This window comes from Eutrigla gurnardus, assembly GCF_963514095.1.
Source record: "Eutrigla gurnardus genome assembly, chromosome: 22".
In the NCBI taxonomy this organism is placed as follows: domain Eukaryota; kingdom Metazoa; phylum Chordata; class Actinopteri; order Perciformes; family Triglidae; genus Eutrigla; species Eutrigla gurnardus.
In genome coordinates this window covers 1,074,149-1,100,244 of record NC_139933.1, presented here as the reverse complement: position 1 = coordinate 1,100,244, position 26,096 = coordinate 1,074,149, and the positions used below count along the sequence as shown (strand labels likewise).

The window sequence follows — 26,096 nt, the reverse complement described above, 5'->3', positions numbered from 1 at the left end:
ATTCCATTTATTTCTCTTTAAAGAATAAAGAATTACCACCTCACAGTTTGTCAGCCAACCAATCAGTTTGCATTTTACATCCAAAAATATTCATAATTTTATGCAATTAGACATTTGGGTGTAATTTTTATAACTAGCATATGAATTCTAGAGAATGGGACAGATTCCAAGTGGATATTTCTACCATATCTGAAGAAATTCCCTCCGAGGCGTTCCTGAGAAATTATGGAGCTAAACTGGGCACCCTAGTTTTTTAGCAAAACAACAATGTCTGCAATGTTTCACTGCAGGAAAGAAGAAGACATACAATTACAGATCAAAGTGTATTTCTTTTATTTGCAGTACATGTTTTTTTTTGTTTGTTTTTTTAAGAGGTGGTATCATCAGATCCCAGTGCATGTATTGTAGTAGTGCACTTCTTCGTTGGTTGCGGGTTTTTGAGGACGCGCAAATCCAGGAATTCTTAAAACTACTTGCATGGCTGGATTTACTAGCAAACATTACAAACCAGCACCATACACATAATGATTTCTTGCAGGTATTTTACTTTTTTGTGTTTATTAACATTATTGTCCTTACGCCAAATCCAAAAATCAAAAACCTGTCGGCCGTGTTTTTGTGACTCTCCACATCAAAACGCGGCCGACGGATTCGTTTGGAGGCTAAGGCTGATTACGTAACATCATGACTATAAACAAGTCACAGAAATAAAAATTGATCTTATTCATAAAAAAAAGGAAAACATGGATTGACAGTACCAAACATTTTCTTTACCTTCAGGAGACAGCTAACAAAGGCTAGGCCCATCACACACTACTAGCACAGTTTGCTGAAGGTATTGCACATTTAGTTGAAAAACAAAAAAATAAAATAAAACAACCCCGTCCCCCCCCCCCAAAAAAAGGAACAAAGAATACATATAACAATTCTCTTACTTCTAGGTGAAGTATACATAATGTACAAAACTAGAAGTCTGTTGAAACCGACAAATAGTACACTCTCAAATAAATAAATAATGGAATCTGTTATTCACACGTCTTCAAAAGCTAATTCTGCAGGCGAGTAAGTATATGCAAGAACTGGCAGAAATTCAGCGTGAGGTAGTTCATCAAAGCCGATCAAATCAGAATGACGTTGTTTGGAGAGAAAGCAACAACAACCTAAGAAAGAAAACATAAAAAAATACTCCAATTAAAGCCCCGATTGTTGGGTTGAGGAAATTAAGAGCACTTCAGACAACAAAGTGTTGTTGTTTTTTCTTTTTTTTTTCAAATTGATTATTTTTAGCTAATATGACAAATGATACATATCACTGATTTTTACCCTGCTATTTCTGCCTTCTTACAGATGGGACACCTGCTGAGTCCTAGTTTTTACTCGTTTCTCAAAATACTACTGCACATTTAATAACGGACAATCGAATGAGTCGCTGTTGGAATTTACTTTTGGAGTTTTATGCTCTAGCCGAACCTTTCCTTTTTAATTCTGGTGACTGAAAGGAGAGCAGCAGCATCAGCTGTTCGTAAGTTCAACTTTAAAAAAAACGTTTAATTAAATTAAAACGGGGCTGCACCACATGAACTAATTCTTACAAAGAACTCAAGTTAGCTTGCTAATATATAAAATATTAACTTTTGGGTAACTAACTGATAAAGCTATCGTTTGCCTGCTAATTTATTAAATGTTAACAGACGAAGCTAAGGTGAGCCTGCTAAGTTTTTAACTATTGCGTAGCTCTGTTATGACATGGCCAACGCTTGCTTGCTATATTAAATATTGTGATCGTGACAGAGCCGATGCTTGCTAATATATTACGCCTTTAGAGGTAAAAGAGGTAATGTGATAAGGTACACACTTAATTATGATATATGATTAATAATGACGTTAACCTGGAAGTTTTTAAAATGTTAAACAAATTCAACAAAATTAACAAAAACATTGAATTACTAAACGTTATGTTTATAATGTTCAACTGATTGAGTCTAGTAGCATAATACAACTTCTCTCACTCATTCTAACATATATGGATATTACTAATTCTGAGACACATTTCAATTTATCAAAATATAAATAGAATAAAGTCTAGATTTACAAAGGATTGGCAGTTAGATTTAATACTACTCAAACAATTTAACGAAGTATGTTTTGTTTACATCACATTCCTTAAGTTTTAATGGTGCAACCCAATTAATCTAAATCATTAGCTGGAAACGAGTTCGTCATTGCTAAGATACACACACTGTAAATTACGAACAGCTGATCCAAGTCCAGAGCTTGTAAGAGAGAAGGAGCCACAGTGAGTCAGTATTTGAGAAACCATCCCATGAAATAAATGATCACGTCTGCGTTTTTGTTCCTTATTTTGCAGACGATACCACGCTGTTTAAGTAGAGCACAGACCTCATGATGCTTCAGTCTACAGACAAACCTTTCTTGCAACTTTGCTTTGAGCAAAATTAACTCTCCAGGTTACCGGGTTACATTTCTAGTAAAGGATGTTTACGCCAACATCCACAACAAAGTAAGCAGAATTGCTGCACGCAAAACAAATTGAGCAAATAGTTTAAAATAGAACGGACACCTTTGTTTTATTTTCGATCAGGAAATTATTCCTGATGTTTTAAAAGTCAACGAGCGTTTACACAAGTGTGGCTTTAACTATATGAAATTAAAGAGGAACACTGGTGGTTTGGGCCTCTCAGGTATGCGTCCGTGACTAAAGCATCAATCTGCCATTCCAACAGTACGCAGCCTCCAAAACCATCACAACATTTAGACAAAAAAATGCAGTCGCAGAGTTTCCCTCTTATAGTTTGATCTGGTCGTTGAATAAAAAATCTAGTTCTTTCTTCTCTTACAATCATCACATTAAATTAGTCCTCAAAGAATAAACTGTTTAACCTATATGTCGGTTGCTGTCACTGCAAAGAAACACGTTTGTACTTTGATGAAAGACCTTTGATAAAACTGCCTATTCTTCTGAAATGACTCAAACACGTGCTTAAGCATCTCGACGCATACGTCGTCACTTTCTCACCCTGCAAAGACGTCGCTGTCTCCGGCTCGAGGGTCAAAGTCAAAACAAGTAGAAAAATATACAATACATCTGTGAGAACCCATCATACATTATTGGTTTGATATGGAAACGACTATTGTTAACCAGACGCCATAAAAACCTACGTGTAGTGAAAACACTTCTTTCCCACATACTCAGGAATGAATGACGGACAACAACAGGCACTTTTCCTTTCAACGCTTAAAAAAAAAACACTCAAAATGGGCACCGTTATTGCATACCGTAACAATAATTTGTTTCTTTTGACTCTGGTTGTGCTGATACGTTTTAGGTTCTTTTTTTTTTCCACAATTGCAGGCAAGTTTGGTACACTAAGTGTTTGGCCAACTTTTAGAAGAAGAAAAAAAGTACATTACTAATAGCGGGATCTGGAAGCAGGAAGCAGACGTGTATTCACGCTGATGCATCCGGCTGCAGAAACGTTTTCTCCTCCGAGACTCCCAACATCATCACGTTCACATGCGTTCTCAAAAATCACAATTCCCTACTCGACTTCAGCACATTCTACTTTCACCGCCACCGATTTAACAACCTCACACGACTCTTCTACGTCTCCAGAAACCTCCCAAAGCACGGCAAAAACACCTAAAAACATTCGGAACCTTTAGCAATACCATACTGCCATGCATCCCGTCCTCCAAAGCAATACCACCACTCCAGTTCCATACTGTCACACAGCCTGTTGTAGACAATTAGAGGTACTTTAAAGCACTTAAAAACACAAAAGACGAGTCATCAATAAGCTTCGCGTTATCTCGCGGGACCCAACCGAGCCGTTATCAATCCCGATAGCTAAATGCAGAATCACGTGGTGAGTGAAGACAATGTGAAGAGTAAATTATAAAGCTTTCATCCAATTTTACAATGTAGGAAGTAGTAGTGACTCAAGAGAAACATTTTCTACGAGTAAATGATCTTAGTTCAAACAAATTAAAAAAAAAAATCAATGGATATGTCGTATGCACTTAAAACAACATCCATGTTACGTGAGATCAAACAGAAAAGGGGAGTTCTATGACCGTACGTCTGTCAATTCAATTATGTTTCAATGGCTCACTGCAAACTGGTTTATCGAAGATCAAACTACATATACCATAAAATCTGTACAAACTCAATCTACATTTATATGGCAAGTTGTAAAAGCAGTAGCTTACAAGTGAAACAAATGACTTTCAACAGGGGAAAAAAATAGATCACATTAAAACATTTTACAGATATTTCGTTCAATTCTCACTGTCGGTTAATAAAAACCGGAACGTAGTGAAATCATAAAAAATCTCATCATCATCATCTTAGGTTTCTGAAAAAATTAAGAAATGCCACAATAAATTACAGCTAGGACTCAAACGGAAAGAAACCCTATTTTTAAAAAAGACTAACTGTAATAAAAAAAATAAACAAACCAAAAAAAAAAAAAAGAAAAAGATCATCTGTCCTTTCAGAAATCAAAAATATTTCTCAAACAGCTAACTGGCTAATCGCTACACTACTGAAGACAAGCACAGAGAGGAGGTGTGGGGAGGCTAATGCAAGGGGGGCGGGGTCAGGAGCCAGTGTCGGGGCCGGGTGGATGTGAGGGGCGGGGGGGAAGCCAGGACCAGGAGAGCCAGGACCAGGAGGGCCAGGACCAGGACCAGGAGGGCCAGGACCAGGAGGAGGTGTAGATGATAGTCATCTGCAGCAGCAGCCCGGGTGGGCTGGTTGCCGTGGCAGCAGCGGCGGCGGCGCTGGCCGTCTCCAGGCTGCTGGCGGGGTCGGTCAGGGTCGGGGCGGTGGAGGAGCAGACGTCGCTGACGGAGGCCGAGGAGGATGGGGAGGTGTGGTGCCGCTGGTGCTGCTGCTCACTGCTGCACCTGTGCTGTTGGACAGAAGAACGCTGCAGTCAGCCGAGTGAAGGTGAACAAATGGATTTATAGAAAACCTTTCTACTATGGAAGAGCCAGGAATCAAACCACCGAACTTTGGACTAGTGGACCTCTCTAATTCCTAATTCTAATGGTGCTCCTTCTTCCCTTCATGGAAACGGATATCTACACATATATCCAAGATTCTTCGTTGGACTATGAAGACTCCATGAATGCAAGAGAAATTACATTAAATATGGATTTTTGCAAAAACTTGCAAGCTCTATTAACAAGATATGAAATTTTGCATAAAGAGAGATTATTGTGCCGTTTATTGAACTGATTCATGTGTATAACGTTGACATGCTGGATGAATAGCTACTAGTTTAAGGGCTGCAATAAGTCGGGAGCTTCATTTAATGACATTTGAATGCTGCTTAGCTTCTTTAATTTGCATTCCTTCTGCATAAACCCGTTATTATATAAAGATGAGTCGACACTTAGCAGTGTTCCTCCAGAATTATCAGCTTCACCTCTAAGATCTCACACGAAACCATCACTAATATACTAAGCTTATATGAAAATTAAAAATGTAATAAAGTAGAAAAGCTATATATATATATAAAGTATAATAATCAAATAAAATAGAATAGAGTGAATAAGTGAATACAATAATGTAGAAAATGTCTTTAAACTATAAATGGTGTTTATAATCCAGATTTGCTCCATTAAAAGCTCGACAGGACGGGTTTTCTGTTTAAAGATTACAGATTTAAAGAACAGCCGACTGTTCCAGCGGCTCGGAGCAGAATTACCAAAGCTTTTACGACTTTTAAACAACCAACAGAGGATCTTCCTGCTGTGGCCGCGAGGTGCTTTAAAAACAAGTGGAGGGTTTGAAAATCAATACTGAAAACTGACAAACTGACAAAGAATTGTGGAATTCCTTCTGACTCGTGTGGTCACAATAATAACACATCTCCAATAATCTCCAATAACTCCAGAGCGTTGTTCAGTCCAAAAGTCACCATTTAAGAGAGATTAATACGATTTAATAATAATAATTTATTTTATAATAATAATAATTGTAATAATTTCAAAGTTAATTAGATAAAAACAATTTAAATAAATAAATAAAGACCACTAATTTAATCCAATAAATCATTTAAATTTAGGATTTTGACATTTGAAACTCCATTTGAAAACCCCAATAGAAGCTACAAATGGTAAAAACATGGTTTATAGGTTACAGCTTCATGTCGAACCGAAGCTGATGATCTTAACAGAACATAAAGTTTGTATTGATCCATCCATCCATATCGAAGAGCAACAGGTGTATTTCTACATGCAATCTCTCAGAAACGCGGATCACCTATGGACGCCGGCGGCCCCCTGATGACGCCGTTCTTCGTCCGTTCTTCCCAGTCCAACACTTCTTTGTATATCAACTCTGCAGAAAACAAGACACAGTGAGTTCAGATGAAAGCAGAGAGAGGGAGATGCTGTATGAACTTCACCTTTTTTAAATGTCATTTTTCTGTGTCACACTGTTTGATTTCATTTCAAAACTGTTTTTCTCTCACCTGTCTAATAAGTGTGCATGATAATCTATGTGTAAGGAGAGAGATACAACAATAAAAGCGTCATTATCACTCTGTCACAGTGTGGAGGAGGCTTAACTTAACTGTGGTGTCACCCAGGGGTCAATCACGGGTCCCCTGTCACTTTCTGTTTACATCTTTACAGTATTTGTAAGCAAAACATCCATTTCTGCTTTGCTGATGACACACTGCTATATCTCCCACTAATCTAGTCTTAATGTCTCACAGGCTTCAAGGCACAAACGTAGTCTGACGTTCTGCAAAAGGACTTCTCACGGCTGATAAAAGGGGCGGAGCAACAGAGGATGGTTCGTACCTTTCCACTCATCCACTGTGTGCTCTCTCTCATCCAGCTGCTTGTCTGTGATCGCCGGCGGCGGCTGCAAAGAGACAGACGGTATTCAATTTCTTGATTTTTTATTCTAAAACAAAGTAAAATGATGATGGACCCTCAAGAACATGAAATCTTTGCGTTACAGATAGTTTGGCGGTCTCTGAGTTTGATGCGTATTTTCATTCCACCTAGCAGGAGATTAAGCAGCAAAAAGAGAAATCAGCTGCAGCAGCTCCAACTGAAAACCTCCAGACTCAGCTTATCGATGGCAGAAGATTGAAAACGATGCAGTAAACCTCCCTCACATTAAACCCCCCTCGATGCTGACGTTTTCTGCTTCGGAGTGCACAAAGCTTCTCCAGGAAAATACCACAATCTTATGGGATAAAGCAGCTCAGAGCCGACCACCGGAGGGAGTTATCGCTCCAAACAGAGTTTCCACAGCGTCGGAGTAAAGATCTGTGTCAATCTGCAATCAGACCTGCAAACTCCTCAGAGGAAAAAAGGTGACAGTGTCACGGGGGGATTTTTTTTTTTGATGGTACTATGCAAATGACACTAGTCTGAGCGTGACTTAACAAAACTCAGCATACTTTCTCAAAAGTCATTGTCATTGAGGGATTTGCGCGGTAGCCAGGCGACCGTCTCATCCAATGGCGAGCTCAGTTGGCGCTGTGTGCTTCAAGATTCCGATTGGCTCAGAGAAATGTCAATTATAAGAAAGATTCTGAAGCAAGTGCTGAGATTCCGATTGGCCCAGAGAAATGTCAATTATTATTGTTCAATAACGAAAAACCATGCAAAAGTGCATTCAACCTTTCTCCGTGAACAAAAACTACAGCTCCCATGATGCCCCGCGGCAAACCAGGAAGTGCAGCCCCCACGTCAAGTGCCGGTCCCTGTGATTCACTTATCAAAACTAAACAAACAAGTAGCCTATGGATAAACACGGATGGAACAACAACGTTATAAATCCAAATATTATCTTTATGTGCCACAGCTTCACCATTTCATTAACTTTTAACTTCTATTGTCAGTAACTTAACTGCTTGGATCTACCGGAGCATAGCGTTATCGCGTTTGCTTTAACGTACAATACAGGGGAGCGGACAAAACACAGAGCGACGATACAGCATAGCGTTAGCAGACAACATGAAGCGTACGACATGAAAGCACACAAGAAAACAAGAACTTAATGCGGCGTTCACACCGGACGCGATAGACGCGAATACAATCGCGTGAGACGCGTGTATCGCGCCGCTTGATCATTTTGGACTATTCGCGTCATTCGCGTCTTTCGCGTCATTCGCTTCATTCGCGCATGACGCTCATTTTTGAGGGGAGCCGGCGGGTCACGTCGGCGGACCCTCCTCCTCCGCCTCGGGGTACCCGATGCCAGAGTCCGTGAGCCTCCTCCGGGAGCCACGTCCCTCGCACCTCTCCCCAGAGTCGGGGCCACATTCGACCTCAGATCAGACGAGACAACCCGCTGAATTTAAGCATATTACTAAGCGGAGGAAAAGAAACTAACCAGGATTCCCTCAGTAGCGGCGAGCGAAGAGGGAAGAGCCCAGCGCCGAATCCCCGTCCGACGGGCGGACGGACGTGGGAAATGTGGCGTACGGAAGACCGATTGCCCGGTGTCGCGCGGGGGCCTGAGTCCTTCTGATCGAGGCTTAGCCCGTGGACGGTGTGAGGCCGGTACGGCCCCCGTCGCGCCGGGGTCCGGTCTTCCCGAGTCGGGTTTGTAGAGGAACTACACCATTGGGCTGCTGAACCTCGAACGGTTCTCAATGAATATTACTTGCGGGATTTTAGCTCTGGATTAACATACACAAAAATAAAAAATAAACTACACAAATGACATAACTGCACAGAAAACACAACAATAAGAATGATCCAATAATTGTTCGCAATTCTGGACCCCCCCCCCCCCCCAAAAAAAGAAAACTCTCCGGTTCTACACGATCCACGTGAATGACCAAATTGACCAAGAAAACGGCGATTGTCGCCGAAAAGCGACAAGTTTGCAGCTCTGTGCAATGTTTTAAGGCTTCACCGTCACGTCTGGAGAGTCCTTTCATGCCAGAAAGGAGAGGGAGAGTAGTGCGTCTCCTGAGTCACTGTGGTGGATCGTCACCAAACAGAGAGTTTGAATGCAGAGCGCAAACTTTCTCGGGTCCTCGGGGGTTCGTACTTACCGCCTCCACTTCAGTCGGGTCGTACCACACGTTGATATAGGGGTGCTGCAGAGCCTCGTCCACCGAGATCCGCTTTGACGCATCTATTACCAGCATCTTGGATAGGAGGTCTCGGGCTTGGCTCGCTGAAAGGAAGAAGAAAATGGTCGACTTTAAGATTTAACCGACTAGTTTTCCATTCTGAAATGTCTCGCTAATGTGATGAATAACAGGACACAATCCTAGGAGAGACCATTCAACAGTGTTCAACCTCCTCCATTCAAAAATACTGTTAGTTATGAGTATTGTGACCACGGTCCAGGATGCATCTTAGTTTGTCGTGGACACTTTAAACCTCCAGTGCAAATACACTTGAGAAATATCTTGTGTCCATTAGTTAAACTTGTGAAATTAAAACTTTTTGCATAATCATAGATTCTGGATTTTTTTTTATAAACAAAGGAGAAGGAGTAGATGTAATTTGAAGGCTTAATATTAAATCATATTCCAAAATGTAATGTAATGTTTCCTCGTAGCAGCTGGTACGGGATGATGAAGCATGTGGCCCTACAGCAAGGAATGGGAGCTTTAAAAGGTGCCCTGTGGAACTCTCTTGGAGAGTCAAAAGGGGGACCACCTTTAAACCTTTTAAAGAAGATGTAGATGTGCTTGGGTGTCTGTATTCGGGTTATTTAGGACAGAGCCAAACAGGAGGAGTCCTTTGGGGAAATACATCATCACATATTCCTGCCTCTGTAAATTAATGAGGACAAAAAACAACCTTTTTTTTCTTCTTGCAACAGCTCCTCAGCTGTGAGTGTTCCTGTCATCTCCTCTCAATTTACACATGAAGACACACTTCAGTTAAATTCCTCTTCACAGTAAACACCGCCGCCCTGAACTGTCACTCTGTGATAATTGCTTAATTTAAAGGCGGTCGCTGAAAAACTTAATTTGTCACTTGGGCTTTGCTGCCGGCGGATATTTGTCTGCTTGCAATGTGACGACGCTGCACGGAGGAAAAGTTCATCTTTGGGTTTTCATTATATGAATCCTTCCATTACAAAGAAATAGCCGATTAAAAAGAAGCCCAAGATAAACTGTCCATCAGCGAAAAGAGGAGCCGGTGTTAAAAAGCCTTTTGTTCAAAGTAAAAGCGAAGCACATTGTGGCAGAAAACTCAAATAGAACTTTGATTATTCTTCACACTTTCTTGGAAGTGATAAAACAGCAATTTACATTTTTACAAATGGTTCACCTTCAGGCTGCACAATCGCTGCTCCGGCAGTAAGAGGAACTCTAAGCCTTTTGACAAGAAGATGGTTTTACCTTTCAGTTTGTTGTGTTCGGAGTCTGCGGGGAACAGGACGTCGGGGAACAGCTTCTCGAAGCTGTAGCCGGCGTACCGGGGCCGGTTCTCCACGTAGGTCCTCACCGACTGGTTCAGCTTCATCAGGAACTCCTGAGACGGCGTCCCGAGCTGCTCGATCACCTTGTTCCACTGGTCGATATCTGGAGGTCGTGGTATTAAGAAAAGCACCGGGCTGGCTTTGGAGAAAAGGAGGCGGCCCGTTCCAGAGTAGGTTCAGAGGAACTTTTAGAAACGATTGATAATCAAAGACCCTCTGGAGTCGCCACGTCTCATACCGGTTTGTTCGGGCTCGGATAGGTTACGAAAACACTTGTGTTATTGCAAATGTATGTATTCAGATGGTCTGGTGAAAGGTTTGTTTAGTTTTGGCAGATTTAAGTCATAATGGATTTAAATCCCATTCAAAGCTGTGGAAATCAGTCAGGATGGATGGAGTCGGGGACACACACTATGACATGTTCGGGGAGACTCACATGATCCAGTTGCTGGTAATATGAACGCAAGGAAAAAAACATTACAAGTACATACAGATGTGACATACAGATCAACCTGAAGGACACATACAGACATGCCTTGTTCACATCTTTGCTCAGCCTCGATTATGAATGAACAACGAGATGGAAAAAGGTGAAATACCCGCTTCATGGAGAGATGCAAGTTCATATCAGTCGAACCAAAACAAGCCAGAATAAGTTAGACTGTATGAATGACAAAGCAATAAGTGTACTGAACTAAACAAACTCATGAATGCTCCCGATGATCATCTGTCCTAGAACTCAAAATCCAGGATTTCTAGGAAGTCTAAATGACAGAAAAGGCATCTGAAAAGTTTGGCTTCAATGAAAATAAACATAATAAATAGACCATCAGCTCATTCAAAGATCAACGGGCTCTCATATAGATCAAATCCTGAGCATCACAAGGCTAAACAACGCAATAAATGGTATTAAACATGGCAGCAGATCAACAGATAATGGCTTTCTTTGCAGATGATGTTCTCCTGTATCTAGACGTCCGACATAATCTCTACCAGTGCTGATCTGGGGTTTATTATTAGTCTACACCACAAGGTCTCAAAGCTAAATAAAAGGCACTGACTGTGTTTAAACACACAAAGCATCCGTGCAGCGTTCTCAACGCCTTTAAACCAACTCACGAGAACCACGTTAGTCATGCAAACAACTACGACTGCTGAATAAAGCACGCTGATGATGTTAAAGACTCATCGTGTTCATTCATGTAAAAAGAAAAGGATTAAAATGCAGAACAGACCATTGACCATCAGTGCTATTGATTACTCCCGTCTAAACCAGCCGCCTTTAAAAAATGGTCTCTTCCTGTTTAACTCTGAAATAAACAAATGTCGACACGGAATACGATGACTCGTCAAAAAGGCAGCATTGTCGGAAAAAGATATGAACAAGATGTCAGACAAAAGGATGAGAGAGAGGAGAGCATTTTGGGGGTTTCGGGTGGAGGTTCAACTTAAGGATACGATCAGTGCCTGGAAACAACACACTACCTCGGACCATTTCAGCCATGATGCAGCCAACAGACCAGACATCAACTGAAAAATGAAAATGACAACCACCCAATTAGCATGCAGGGCTGGAAAACAAACAGGAAAACAACATACCAAACAAAAACAAACAACTGAGAAGACCAAAAAAAGGGGGAAATTAAAACATGATGTGGTGTCAGGTGATATGTGTGATACATGACCAAAAGAAAAATGAGTTGCATGCAGTCGAGTGAACTCTCAAACCTGGATCGGCGTCCCACAGGGCTACGGGGAAACATATCGGTGTTTTTGGTCGAGCAGAAATTGTAAATCCTGCACATTTCTGTCAGAATCCGGTAACTTATGTTCATTTCTGCTTCTGGAATGCTGAATCATCAGCTTTTAACTCTGAAGGTCTTCTAAAACACGTTTAACACCCTCGGCATCCCTTCTGCAATTCATGTTTGTATTAAACTGGAATATTCTGAACTATGAGGCCAGAAATTATACGGATTATTATTAGACGGAGCCGAGAGACGGAGACAATATTGTGAGAAAAAAGTCGCAAATTTGCTACATTATTACGATGCTAACAACCCGCAATTTATGCTAGCTAACTTCCCATGAATGTACGCATTTATTCACTTGTCAGAGATGCAAACAAGTTGCTTGACACGTTGGGATGATTAATTAGAAACATAAACGTACATTCATGGGAAGTTAACTAGCATAGATGCCGGTTGTTAACATCTCTTTTCTCTGAATATTGCCCTCCTCTATCGGCTCCGGGGGTTTTTCTACAGTGGCCCTGATACGCCGTTGTACAAACAAAAGCAGACGAGGGTTTTCTATGCAGTTTAGTTCTATTCCGGGGTTTGTCATGTGACTGTTGCTTGAGGCTGCAGGTGCAGAAAGGTGAGGTGAGGTGGGAGTCATGTGAGTTGGTGGATGCGTCAGACGAGCAGGTGGGGAGGTGTTGTGTGAGTCGAGGTGTCGGGTGAATCCCAGAAACAGACTCGTCGTGATCTCTGATGGAAAACGGTCTGAAGAGACGAGTGTTTTTGTTTTTCAGGAGAAAATGCCAGACACTGCTGCAAGCAGCTCAAGGATACAATCCCTTCCTGGAAAAAGGATTTTGTGGCGAACCATTTCTGCCATAATGCAGCCCACAGCCCAAATATCCACTACATACGCGCAGCATAAAAGGAGGGAGAAGAAGAATGAGCAAAAAGAATGCAACAAGTCAGCAGGAAAAAATTAGGGAGAAAGGTTTTTTGGTCAAGAAGGACTGAAGATGAGAGAGTTTAAAAACAGGATTCTCCTGAGTCGGGATCATTATCGCCTCGGATCCACCTCATGACGTCTTAAAGCTAAGCTAACCGTCTCCTGGCTTATATATTAAATCACTCTCACGTTGCAAGTGAGCATATTAACCTTTCCTTAAAACCCTCGTGCACAAACGGTGATCCGTTCCAACCCCGAGTGAAACATGCAAAGTGCAAAGTATTCATAGTGGTGTGTTTGAGCTGCGTGGAGGAGCAGCCGCTTAATAAAACATCAAACGCATGCTGAAGGCCTGCTGGGACCCGGATCACCTGACAGGAAGCTTCCCACCAAGCAGACACCCGACATGCCAGCTGCCCCCCCTGAGTGTGACCTTTACAGAGTGTGTGTGTGTGTGTTTGGGGGGGCGGGGCCATGCAGCAGCTTAGTAGCTCCTCATTGGCCACTCACCGTTGGCCTGGTAGCCCATGCCCAGGATGACCTCGGGGGCGCGGTAGTAGCGGGTGACCACGTAGGGCGTCATGAGGAGGCCGGTGGCGGCGGTCCGGGCCAGACCGAAGTCCAGGATCTTCAGTGTGCAGTCAGATTTCACCACAATGTTGCTCGGCTTCAGGTCCTGTATGCAAAACACAACGCGGGGGGTGAGAAGCATGACGCCACTTCTTGTCCTTTCTCTCCTTTATTAGGCTAAGAATAGTTTGACTGAAGCCAGCCGCCATAAAACGTGAAGGAAGGAAGGAAGGAAGGAAACTCCGGAACATACGACACGACAGACCAACATATATCACAATAATAATCATAATAACAGAACTATACAAAAAATCTAAAAGCACAAAAAGAGTAATTTGGTGAAAAGTGAAAGAGTCCTGCAGTCTTGTGATTGGTTCGTTGCTCCATGAGGAAGCATCTTTTGTCAGATGGACGAGCAGTCCCAGCATATTCTCTGAGTCTTTAATAGACTGCATGTTAACTCTCTTCCTGAATAATAAACACAAAGAGCTTCTGAAGCGTTCTGACTTGCAGAGGAAGTCTTCTGAGTTCCCGTCTTCTAAAAGGTAATCCTGAAGGAAACACGACTCGGCAGCCTGCAGCGATTATTTCCTGATGCATCTGCCAAATGATTGATTACAACAACGTTCCCGTCAGGACAGACGGGATTCTTCATCTGTAGGTTTGACGTTTCTCTTCATCGTGAATCACGTCTCGGTTTTGGAGAATGATGCTCAGACTTCTTACAACACCTGCTGTCAAACAATGCAACACAGCCTAATATTACATTTAAACTTCAACACAATCCTCCGTGTTCAGTCTGCTTATTATTGTTCATCACATTAAATGAGAAGTTATTGTCTATAAACAACTTCACTTCTTGACAGTGACACAGCTGTAGGGGGTTGCTTAGCAACTCTGAGCATCTGTATAAAAAAAACAACTCCCATCACAGAATGGAAGCCCATGAGAACTGAATCTTCGGCGGTCCGTGACTCGTGTTGCATCTGTTCACCTTCTGAAAGCTTGGAGACGTTCGCCTCCACCTGTGGATCAATTAGTTCCAGCTGGCGGAGCAAAGTGTGTGTGTGTTCAACAAGCACCCGAGTGTATACGTGAGTGTTTTACTCTCTATATCTATATATATATGTATTTATTTGAAAGAGATGGAGATGAGGATGACAGAGCTTAGCCTGGTTATGTCCAGAACAATATCTGCCATCCTATTTCTCATCATGGCCTTAATTAAGTCAGTGAACTGTAAACCTGCTTTAATCCATCCAACAACACTGAAGTGGAGTCTTGTCATCAACCATGAGGTTGCCAGGCAACCAGCGGTCTATATTTTATATATCCAGCTTTACAAACTTTTAAAAAGCTGGATATATTATACATCATCACTCACATTGGCTTACGGCGGCTTCTGGATGGCGTTTGTAATACTTTCCTGGCTGAAAGCTGCCGACCACATTAGAAAACATATCAGCGTTGGCAGCTTGCGGCATTTTTAGGCCTCAGAATTTCCGACGCTGACAGATCTGAAGGTTGCCAGGTCATAAAATGTTCATTCACTGCTGTGCATCAGTTTGCATGCTAAGTGGAGCTGATGCACGCCATCTCACCCGTGTACATGCGTGTGTTCTGTTAGCGTGCACTCACCCTGTGTATGATGCCGGCGGCGTGCAGGTGTTTGATTCCACACAGCATCTGGTAGAGCAGGTAGGACAGCCTCTCGTGGTCCAGCTCCATCTGGATCACCTGGCAGAGGTTTGCATCCATCAGCTCCATCACTAGATACCTGCAGGGGAAACCACACACTGAACCACGCAGGGATGGACACGGACGCATCAAGAACTACATTTCCCATGTGAGGGGCATGTTTAGCAGCTAACGGCAAGATAAACCAAGCACAGAGAGGCTCCGATAACAACACACACAGAGGGAGAGTGACTTCATTCTGTGCTCAGGTAGACATTACTCCACTAAACCGTTGTTTTCTGCTCCGTCAATGTGCTGAATTCAAATTAAGCAATTAATTATTAAACAACAGTGTTTTAACTAGAAGCAAATATCAATGTAAAGCTACATTTTGTCCTCTTACTTCCTCGCTTTGTTGGCATTTAGAAAGAACAGTGATGATATTATGTTATCTGGCAGCTGTTACATCATCGGCCCTGACATCCTCACCCTGATGACGGACCATTATATACAAGGAAACATCTCACAGCGTGGATATTTAAGGATACGCCATGTTTCTAAATATATACGTAGGAATGAGGTAGAAGTCTGCATTAAGGTGGAGCGTTCCCCTCCGTCCTCTCTGTGTTTTCTCCACAACCCTCGGGCTAACATTTGTCCAGTTTCCTTTTTAGCTCCAATCAGGCAGACACAGCACTCCACACACACACACGCACACGCACACGCACACGCACACGCACACGCACACGCACACGCACACACACACACACACACACACACACACACACACACACACACACACACACACACACACACACACAGCTACAAGAGGAGCATTAATCATGTTTGTCCCCGTCATACTGTAAAACCCTCACATTTCATTTGAGTTTCCCGTCTGTGTGGTTCCACCTCGAGGACGTCGTGTCCATTAAATATGTTAAATATGTTCATCGTATTAAAGGTTAGGTGTCTATTATGAATTCATGAGTTTACAAAAGGAATAAAAGGCTCCAGATATGATGTATGTTGACGATCTGTGAGTTTTTTCTAATGGACCCTCCATATCAAATAAGTGTTTACAGCTGTTTTTAGGATGAAACACTTCCTGCTGCTGATCGGACGGAGTTTGTAAAGCGTGTCTTGAATGATAAACATTATAGGTGGGAGAAATAATCCATGCTATGAGGCATCGCGATGCTTCGTTGGACGATTCTGCATCGATGTAGTAAACGTCTATCATCGATTATTACATTGTTTTGGACATTACATTTTGTATAAATAATGAAGCACATCAACTATATCATACAAATAGGTATTTCTTTAAAAATTAGAAGTAAAAATGATCTAAATGCAAAATAGAGGCTCACGTGCACGAGCCTCGTGCACGCTGCTTCCTGCGTTCACTTTACAAATGTGCAGATGTTGTTGTTTGTCTCATACTCACACATCCTGGAACTCTTCCAGTGTCTTCTGTGGTGTGAATACATTTAATAGGCCGATTATCTGCCAAAAAAAAAAAAAAGGGCACAGTTATGAATGACATCATCGTGAGCTCCTCTGCATCGAGCGAGGAGGAATCAGTGAAAGGCTGCGACTGCAGCAGCATCAATAATGAATAAAAGCAAACCCCGACATAAACACGAGGAGCGTTGTGGTAATCCACCAGATTCCTGTTTGAGATCAGCCGTCACTCAGCCGAGGCCTGATGCAGCACAATTCCAAACGGACGCAACAATCATGTTCACATTCATTCAGTTAACATCTTCCACAGCTTTCCTCAGGGCTTCTTCCCTGCAAGTATCCACTTTTACCCCCCAAATGCTTTTGTTCATCACATGACATCTTGACTAATTAAAGAAATCAACCACTTCAACCCAGATGTGAGCCCGTAACCATAGCAACCAGACGCTTTTCCACGAGACCGTAAAGGTGTCACGGCGATAAAATACAGACACAAATATGAAAAGCAAGCTCTTACGTTCTTGTGGTTGACACACTTCATGAGCACCAGCTCCCTGTAGGCCCGCTTGGCGTGGGTCTGGTTCTGAAAGGGCCGGCTCAGCTTCTTGATGGCCACGTTCCTCTCAAAGTTGTGGTCGTATGCAGAACTGGAGCCAAGAAGGAAAGCAAAAAACACTCAAACAACGGAGAACCTCGGATATATTCTTCTTCTTCACACCCGATACCTGATGTGTAGTGTAGCCGCTGCATCAAGACAAAGTGCAGGACTTTGCATTTAACAACACTTATTATTTATTATTTCAGAGAAAAAGTATTTGAATGCAACATCAATGACATGATAGAGCATTTTTGTCCAACATTGCAAAGTCTTAAGAGGAAAAAAAGTATTAAAAATGCCTCGGAACGTCACACAGGGTTCCTACACCTTTCCAAAGTCAAATTCAAGCACTTCAAGGTGCATTTCCCTGCTTTTCCAGCACCTTTTCCAGCTGTCTGGAAGGTGCTGGAAAAGAAATATAATCACCAACTATTTTCATCATCTGTTCATCATCAAAAGTCATTTTTCATGCAGAAATGTCAGAAAATGCTGTTTTCAGTCCCTCAAATATGGAGATCTTCTTTTCTCTGTTCCATCATATATTTCACCACACTAAAATTCAAGTGTTTTCAAGGATTTCCAGCACCTGTACCGACCCTAAATACAGTGTTGATGTATGGGACTGTATTTAAGAACCCTTGAACACATCCGGCACATTTCAGGCCAACATGAGAGCAGATGTTGATATTTGATAACCAGACATTTCTTGGCGTTCCCGTCTGCTATGAAGACCAGAGAAGATTAATGAGGGCAAATAATTCATGTTTACTTATGTAACCCTTTTAATTAATGCCCCTGTTGGCCACTTATTAACGGAAATGTTGGTCCAATTACTCAACCCTGGAATGATGTAACCAACTGTTGATATGACATCATCACTTACGTGGACTCGAGTGATCCTGAGGTTCTTCAGACTCAAATTTATTTGAAACACCCATGATTTTGGGGTACAATTGTTGTCGCTAAAATCAAAGATGAAGAAACCAAACCAAACTGACCAGACGATCCCCTGTGCTCCGGATCCGATGGGTCGGAGGTTCTGGTAGCGCTTTAAAACCATGAACGTCGAGTCGCCCACATCGATGCTGTAGTACTCCTTCTCACGCTTGTTCCGGTTCATCGTGAAGCCTTGGACGAACGCGATGACTGCGCATCCAAGGGGAGCTTCTGCTCTCAAGACCTGCATGGTGGAAAGACAAAAACACGAGGGTTGGGCCGATATCTGGTTTCACCGGTCCGGTTTGGTGTACAGGCTAAACCGGTTTAATTTAGGCACAAACCGGTTGAATTGCATTTTTCCTTTTTTCAAATATTCAAAATATCAGCGACCTGTGCCGCCGGCGTCACGGCACTAAATCCAACGTGTCTTTAATTAGTAACAAGCAGCAAAAAACACCCAGACTTAACGAAAAACAAAAAAAGATTTTTTTGATAAACTGTAAAGCCAGTATTTAAGACAAAATCCAATGAAAGCTGGAGGAACTGCTGATGACCGGCTCTGACTGAAGATCCGTCCGTTAAAAAATTAAAAAGGTTTGTTTTGTGATCTAAGGTGAAGTGATTCCAATAAGTTGTATTGCCATTTTAACGAGTTTTAATCATATTTCAGAATATCTCACAATGCAGGCCCAGAGAGAGCAGACAGGCCAGAGCAGGATGAAGCCAGTTTTACTTGTGAAACAAAATAGCATTTTATTCTCTGATTCACAACTTTATTCTCACTAATGCCAGCCTCTCTCTCTTCATTCGCTCGCTAATTCTCTCGACCAAGTTCGAACGCTGCGTTAACAAAAATGGCGACCGACAACGTGAAGTTTCTAGAAGCGATCGCCCCCACTGAAGGGCAGATATGCTCACGAGTGGTACAGTAGAAATGTCATCTTACTGCCGCTTCGAGAGTTATACCGATGACGATATAAACCTCGAAGGTCTGGGCGTCAGCGTCAAGAGAGAGAGAGAGAGAGAGAGAGAGAGAGAGAGAGAGAGAGAGAGAGAGAGAGGAAGCCGGGTTTCATGCTGCGTTCGAGGACGGCGAATCATTAGTGGGATTTGGAGCGTTGTGCTGAGGAGGTCGGCTCTGTGATGATGGCTGTACGCTCACTTCCCTTCAGTATCCGTTAGCCTACGAGGGTTCTCGACTCATGCTCTCCTCGCCGCCGCCTTCAAGTTCCTCCACGCTCCTCCACTCTTTGAGTCTGATCCTAACATCCTCTTCTGTCTCACGTTGGACGACCTACGTTACATTCTGCAAACGCACCGCCATGAACAAAAGGTTCACGAAGGAGTTATTTTATTTAACAGCGAGGGAGCTGCTGCCCAAGAAAGACAAGAATAAAATTAAATCTCCCACCTGCTGCTGTTTGATTATCACCTGATAGAGATTCAATGTTATTACCGACGTAGGTAGGCATGGGACGACATGAAAATATAATATCCAATATAATATAATAGCAATTCACAATATTATCCCAATAAAATCATCAAAATATGCTTCAAACTCTTAAAATGGCACTTAAACATAACTATCACAGATAAGAGACACATCTTTTTTTAATGAACATCCATTTTAGTGAAAAACAATGAAATAATCTTAAATAAGATCATCATAAACCATAAAGGTTCCCCTGCATTGTAAATTATTAGGGCCCGAGCGCCGACAACGTCGGGCTGCGAAGCCCTATTGAAATTCGATTGTTTATTATTATTTTTATTATTATGCAAAGTAACTGCCTTTTGGGGGGCCTTAGCAATATAATTAGCTTACCAAAATTGACGTGCATATTGGGACTGGCGAAAAATTTGATATTTTAAAGGTTTCATAGTTGGCCACAAAAAGGTGGCTCTCTAGCGCCACCTAAAGCGTCTTATGCCAGCCCCAGCACACCGTAACTCTAATTGATACAAAATTCGCCTCACATGTGCAGGCAAGTGTGCTCTACAAAAAAGCCTCTTGTAGTACTAAAGTCCGCCTACCGAAATTTTCCGCCATTTTGAATTTTGTGAAAAACACGTTTTTGCTAATTCCTCCTAAACCGTAAATCCGATTCTCACCAAAATTGCTGTGTATCATCAGTACCCCGAGCTGATTAATCCCTACAAAGGGCATAGTGAAACATTGTTGCGTTCAGAAGTTATAAGCCAATGAACATTAGAGAGGCGGGGCTCTAGAAATCAATACACATAACTCCACAATATTTAACCCAATCATCATGAAACTTGCAGGACATGTTGACATCTGTCCCTGGAACATATCCTGAAAGTTTTATTAAAATTGACCACTCGGGGACGCTACAGTAAATCAGCCATTTTTCAATTGTAAGCTTTGTATTTTAACGAACTCCTCCTACACCGTTGATCCGATTCATACCAAACTTTGTGAGCCTGTTCTAGAGGGCTCAACAATTATAAATGATCAAAAGGTCTTAAATAAGTCCTATGGGAGCGCAATTACAGCGCCCTGAACATGGACGAATTTCATGCTTCGCCACAATACTCTAAACTGTTATAACTTCAGTGTCCATTTTCCGATCTGGTTCAAACTTCTCACGTTTGATGAGAGTACCATCTTCAACGCGTCTGCACTAGAATTTTGACTGACAATCAGAGCGCCCCCTAATGGTGACATGAAATGTCATGTTTTTACACTTGTATACAATCCCAGTGTCGTGGAACTTTGCACCCCAGTCGAGCGTGACGACTTCAGTCGTCTGATACAATGATCAACACGACGATTAAGTCAAAAGAGAGGATTCAGGCAAGGGACGACTGGCAACGTGGCGGTGGCCGGGGACGACCCACGCCGTGGCGGTGGCCGGGGACGACCCGAGCCGTGGCGGTGGCCGGGGACGAAAGGCGCCAGCCATGGCGGTGGCCGGGGACGACCCGCCCCGTGGCGGTGGCCAGGCCAAGCGGTCCGACACGTCAGGCGGCCGTAGCACTAACCGAGTTACGTGCCACGCGAGGGCCCGTTATCACTGCTCGCAGTTTTAATTTTAAATTGTATTTTGTGAATTTTCCCTTCTTTTCCACAATAGAAAGCTTTTTCAAGTCAGCTTTTTTTAAATTGTGATCAGCGCAGCTTCACTGTGATTGGCTAGTCTGCATTTGAGGGCGGGACTTAGCTAATTAGTTAATTCCACACATAGAAAAGTAGGAGTCACCAAAGTATGGTATTTTCTATAAAGGGCTAAATTAATAATAATAATAAAGCAGCTGCTCATGTGTTTACTTCCCAACTGTAGTGAAGCTGCAAGAATTAATTTGCACAATTATGTCTGCTATAATAACCTATATTCCCACATTATTCAGTGTGATGTTGCATGTCAGTGAATCTTTAAATGGATCCACCCAGCAGCAAAGATGTCAGCTTCATCTGTAACATCCGGCTGCCGAGGGAGCTCAAATAATACAAAAATGTCACTCGGTAAATCAAAAACAAGCCACGCTCTGCTGCTGCGTTCTAACGGGACAATTTATGCATCCGGAGTACGTGTGCGACAGGATTTACTCCCGTTTGGAGACAGAACAGCAGAGATCAGTGAGACAGGGAGACTGTGAGACTGGAGGATCTGTGTGTTTGTGTCAGGATATCAACCCACTTCTACTGTCAGGAGTCAGACCGCCACGGGAAGAACGACTGAATTCTGAAATCTGTCAGCTCAGAGATCATGTTGCATGTTTGCATGAGAACAAAACATGTGTTTTGTGACACCTCCATGGGGTCAAAGGTCATTCAGACATGGTGATAATCCTCATCTACATCACGCTGACATCACAGTGTCAGCCTCATCACAGATTCATCACCAACCACAACCGTCATGGTTACCATCCATTGAAAACGTGGTTGTCAGCTCTCACAATATGATTGATCTGATTGGCCGGTCTGTGTTCTAAAGGTTAAATTAAGGAATATTTTTAGCTTCAAACCAAATTGCCACGATCAAAAACAACAACAAAATAAGCCCTCACAGGAGACAACAAGATAAACTGAAAAGCAAAAAAACCAAATGATTCAAGGTCATCAAAACACAGTTGTGGGTACAGATGTGCAATCAGCTGATACTCCTTGTTGCCAGGGTGACAAAAACTCAAAATCTCCCGTGCTCTGCAGCAACCAATAGCATGCATAAATCATGTGGTTATTTGCTATAAGCTCATTCTATACATGTGATCCAATCAATGAAAACGCATCAGGATAGAAGATTTCCTCATTAAGACATTTAAATATACCTGGGATCGCTTGGCAACAGACTAACAGTAACAGTGGTAGCGGGGGAACAGCGGGCTGCAGCCGTGTGTCCTGAAACCTAAAAATAAGTTCACATTTTAGCACTTCCGCTTGCCTTCTCGATGTCCACAGGATTTGTGAATGGGGTAGTTTGGTTGAATACAGTCGAGCTGATCGCTCACTATCAGCTAATATTCATTCTAAATAGTCTGGAGAAGGGCAGATCAGATGACGCATACATTTTTGATTCACTCCTTAATTCGCTCCAAGAGCAACACAGCTGGACACACATACTAATTCACTTCCTGTTCAATTCTATTTTATTTATACGGCCCACAGATTTGCCTCGCGGCGCCGGCAGCACCGTGCGTGATGCCGGGACGCATCTTATCTGAAACACAGAGCCCCTAAATGAACCTATAAACCCAACTGCATAACCGGTCAAAAACGTTCTCATCATTGTCTTTCTCAGAGAGCTTATTTTCCAGAATAATCCCAAAAAATCCAACGGAAAAATCCCACCGGCTTTTTGTCTAAGTGTGATTCTGACTTCTGGGGTTCGCCCACAAAAACACATCGTCCCTGCAGCACTCTCTACTTTGGCTTTAAGCCCCGTTCTACCATGCAGAGGATAAGACGGCCCCTAAGTGCCCCGTCACACACTCCAGCACATACACCCATCTCTGGATCCTGCAGCAGGACTCACACCCCAGAACCTCCAGTCACGGTACTTTGCGCTTTCACCCCTTTTAATGCTGCTGATACGCAATACAAGGTACCTATTCTTGTAGGTGTGTTTATTTTCTGTCATCGTTCAGGTTCTGTTTCATGGAATCCAACAGTCACAACAGGAAAACACTGCTAGTGCATTCTGGGAGCCACATCGCCCCTCAATGTGACCGGAGGAACCTGTTCGATAGATAGTAAAATAATAATGAGACACAAGCTGCAACCTGTCACAATCCCAGCCAACGCCACCTTTGATTCTCTTCTAAAAAACCCAGACTGAGCTATAATTACTAGAATGTGATGGATTACAAAGCTTGTGTTAAAGTGTTTATTATCAGATGCACAGTTAAGATTTAACTGTACAATTAAATTTCTTAATTTGCTGTCCACAGAATGCCAAATAATGTCAAAAAAAATCAAAGTATAAAATAGATAAATGATACAACAACAAAGCGATTTAAAAAGGCAGCATGTGACAAATAAAATAAGCTGTTACCTGCACAACATTCATATTACGGTGTATATGTGGCTGAAAATATAGTGTATTTTTTATTTAGGGTATTTTTTTATTCTAGTCTTGTTCCTGCAGTACTTTGCTTTATTGTTTGTTATTGCAATTAACAACTATTGGCTTTCAATATGCATGTATTCTACTGTCACTCTACATTTTTAACTGTTTTCATTTGTTTTATACTGTATATTTTACACTATTATACTTGTACTATAGTCTATCATTGTATTTTGCATTTGCTATTGATGCATTTGTTATTTGCACTTTCCTCTTTTGCTGCTGTAACCCTGTAAATGTCCCCACTGTGGGACTAATAAAGGATTATCTATCTATCTATCTATCTATCTATCTATCTATCTATCTATCTATCTATCTATCTATCTATCTATCATTATTATTAACAGACACCTGCCCAGGGTTGTTATTGAACATACAGAGGCTGCTGCAGTATAATAACCTGTGAACACACCTGTGCACACCTTCCCGACCAGCAGGAACACATACATGATCACTTAATTACAGCTAAACTGATGCCAGCTCCAAAAACAGGGGTGTATTCAACGGCGTCAGTGTGCGCTGTGTGTTTACATGGCGGATGTTTTCGTCTTTAGGGCGACCACAGACTGGAGGTCACGGCGTTTATACCTAAACTAGTCCCCCAGAGTGGCCCCACGACCCGGTCTACGGGTTTTAGAACAAGTGGACCGGGCTGCTAACGTGTAGCAGGGGAGAGGTTAGCGTTACGGGTAGTGCTCGTACCGGAGCGGCTCCTCGGGGTCTGGTTGGCCGTCCACCAGTTAGGCCGGACCCGGAGCTGCCGGCGGTGGAGCCCGCCGTGTATAACGTAGTAACAGCCATTTATACAGCACCGTGTGTCTCTTACAAGCAACGATAACACGTTTCATAAGGAGAAAGGATCATAAAAACCCGGTTTTGCTCACCCTCCTCCGGTAATCCCGAACAGCGTCGACCCCGCACGTCGCCGTTTGCAACCCCGGACGTTTTTTAATATATATATTTCTGTTGGTGTTGAATCCTGTTTTTTTTGTACTCCTCCGGATCCGGTGCCGTTTCCAACCCCCCTCCTCCCCTCCTTCTTCAGGCTAACAGGACGGGGTCATCGCGAAATACATGTGTAGCTTCTTCTACGTAACCTAATCTCCGTGCTTCCGCGACGCAAGCGCTTTCTGCCATTTCATACCGACGTCGTCGAAACCTTGCGATGTTTCCTCGGCTGCACAATGAGGAGACCCGAGGAGAAGGGCTGCGTTCAAGACCGCTGCGCGTTCCCGGTAGCCGCTCCCGGAAAGCGGAAGGAGACGTATTTCGCAACGCTTTTGAAATGACGCCGCATACAGCGTTTTTAGTTGTTGTTGTTTTTTTTAAACAGGTTTATGGGTTTATTCAACACAAATAACATGACTTATAGCTACAACCAAATAAAACATTTTCATAAACATTATTTTTAATAAGTTAGAGGTTGGGTAATGTAGCCTGTAACTTGTTTATCTGAACATTTGGAGCTTCTGGTTTTATTTGGTAGGTTTACTTGATATATTTACTATAAATGAAGTCAATTCTACTGTCATGAAGATTTTTAAGATTTATTACTGTATTACAAACTAGTGTACATTAAGTAAGTAGCCTAAATACTTTCCATTTTATTCAAGTTTATACTGCATACTATTATATCTAAAACTTAAAACTCACCTCTCTTCTTTGGCCTCTGACATGTAGGGTGTTGATTTTATGACTTTATGTGTATAAGTGCATTTTATTTATTTTATTTAATTACTTTTATCTCTCTATGTGTACTTCAACTTTTTATTGTGTTTTAGCTTATTGTGCAGCACTTTGGAAACCTTGTGTTTGTTAAAATTGTGTTATATAAATAAAGTGGATTGGATATCTACATGTATCGGACAGCTATATTTCCTAATAATAGTAATAACTAAGCACCCTTTGAGAATTCAGCACCCACATAAACGTGCTACAGTTAGTGTGTTAAACTATTATCACATGTGTTAAATTTAACTCTCGTGATTTACAATTGGTCTTTAATTATTTTACACTTCATATGGTACATTTTTTTCCCTGCTGTTTTTGTCCTCACTCTTATTCATTAACATTTCAAATGCTTTTTCATGCCCTGGGCCAGGAGGGAGGTTATATAAGCCATTACATCTGGTTA

General features: G+C 42.2%; 1 protein-coding gene across 1 annotated transcript; it reads right to left on the bottom strand.

The window, feature by feature from the left end:
- Window positions 1–316: 316 nt before the first annotated feature.
- On the bottom strand, window positions 317–25,124 carry mapk8b (mitogen-activated protein kinase 8b). The gene is given in 13 exon segments (XM_084039579.1): window positions 317–4,909; window positions 4,912–4,929; window positions 6,293–6,370; window positions 6,838–6,901; window positions 9,057–9,181; window positions 10,365–10,547; window positions 11,903–11,974; window positions 13,643–13,808; window positions 15,341–15,479; window positions 16,824–16,882; window positions 17,358–17,487; window positions 18,437–18,618; window positions 25,107–25,124. Coding segments are annotated over 12 exon segments (1,446 nt in total). The 5' UTR covers window positions 18,559–18,618; window positions 25,107–25,124; the 3' UTR covers window positions 317–4,619.
- Between the last annotated feature and the right edge of the window lie 972 nt (window positions 25,125–26,096).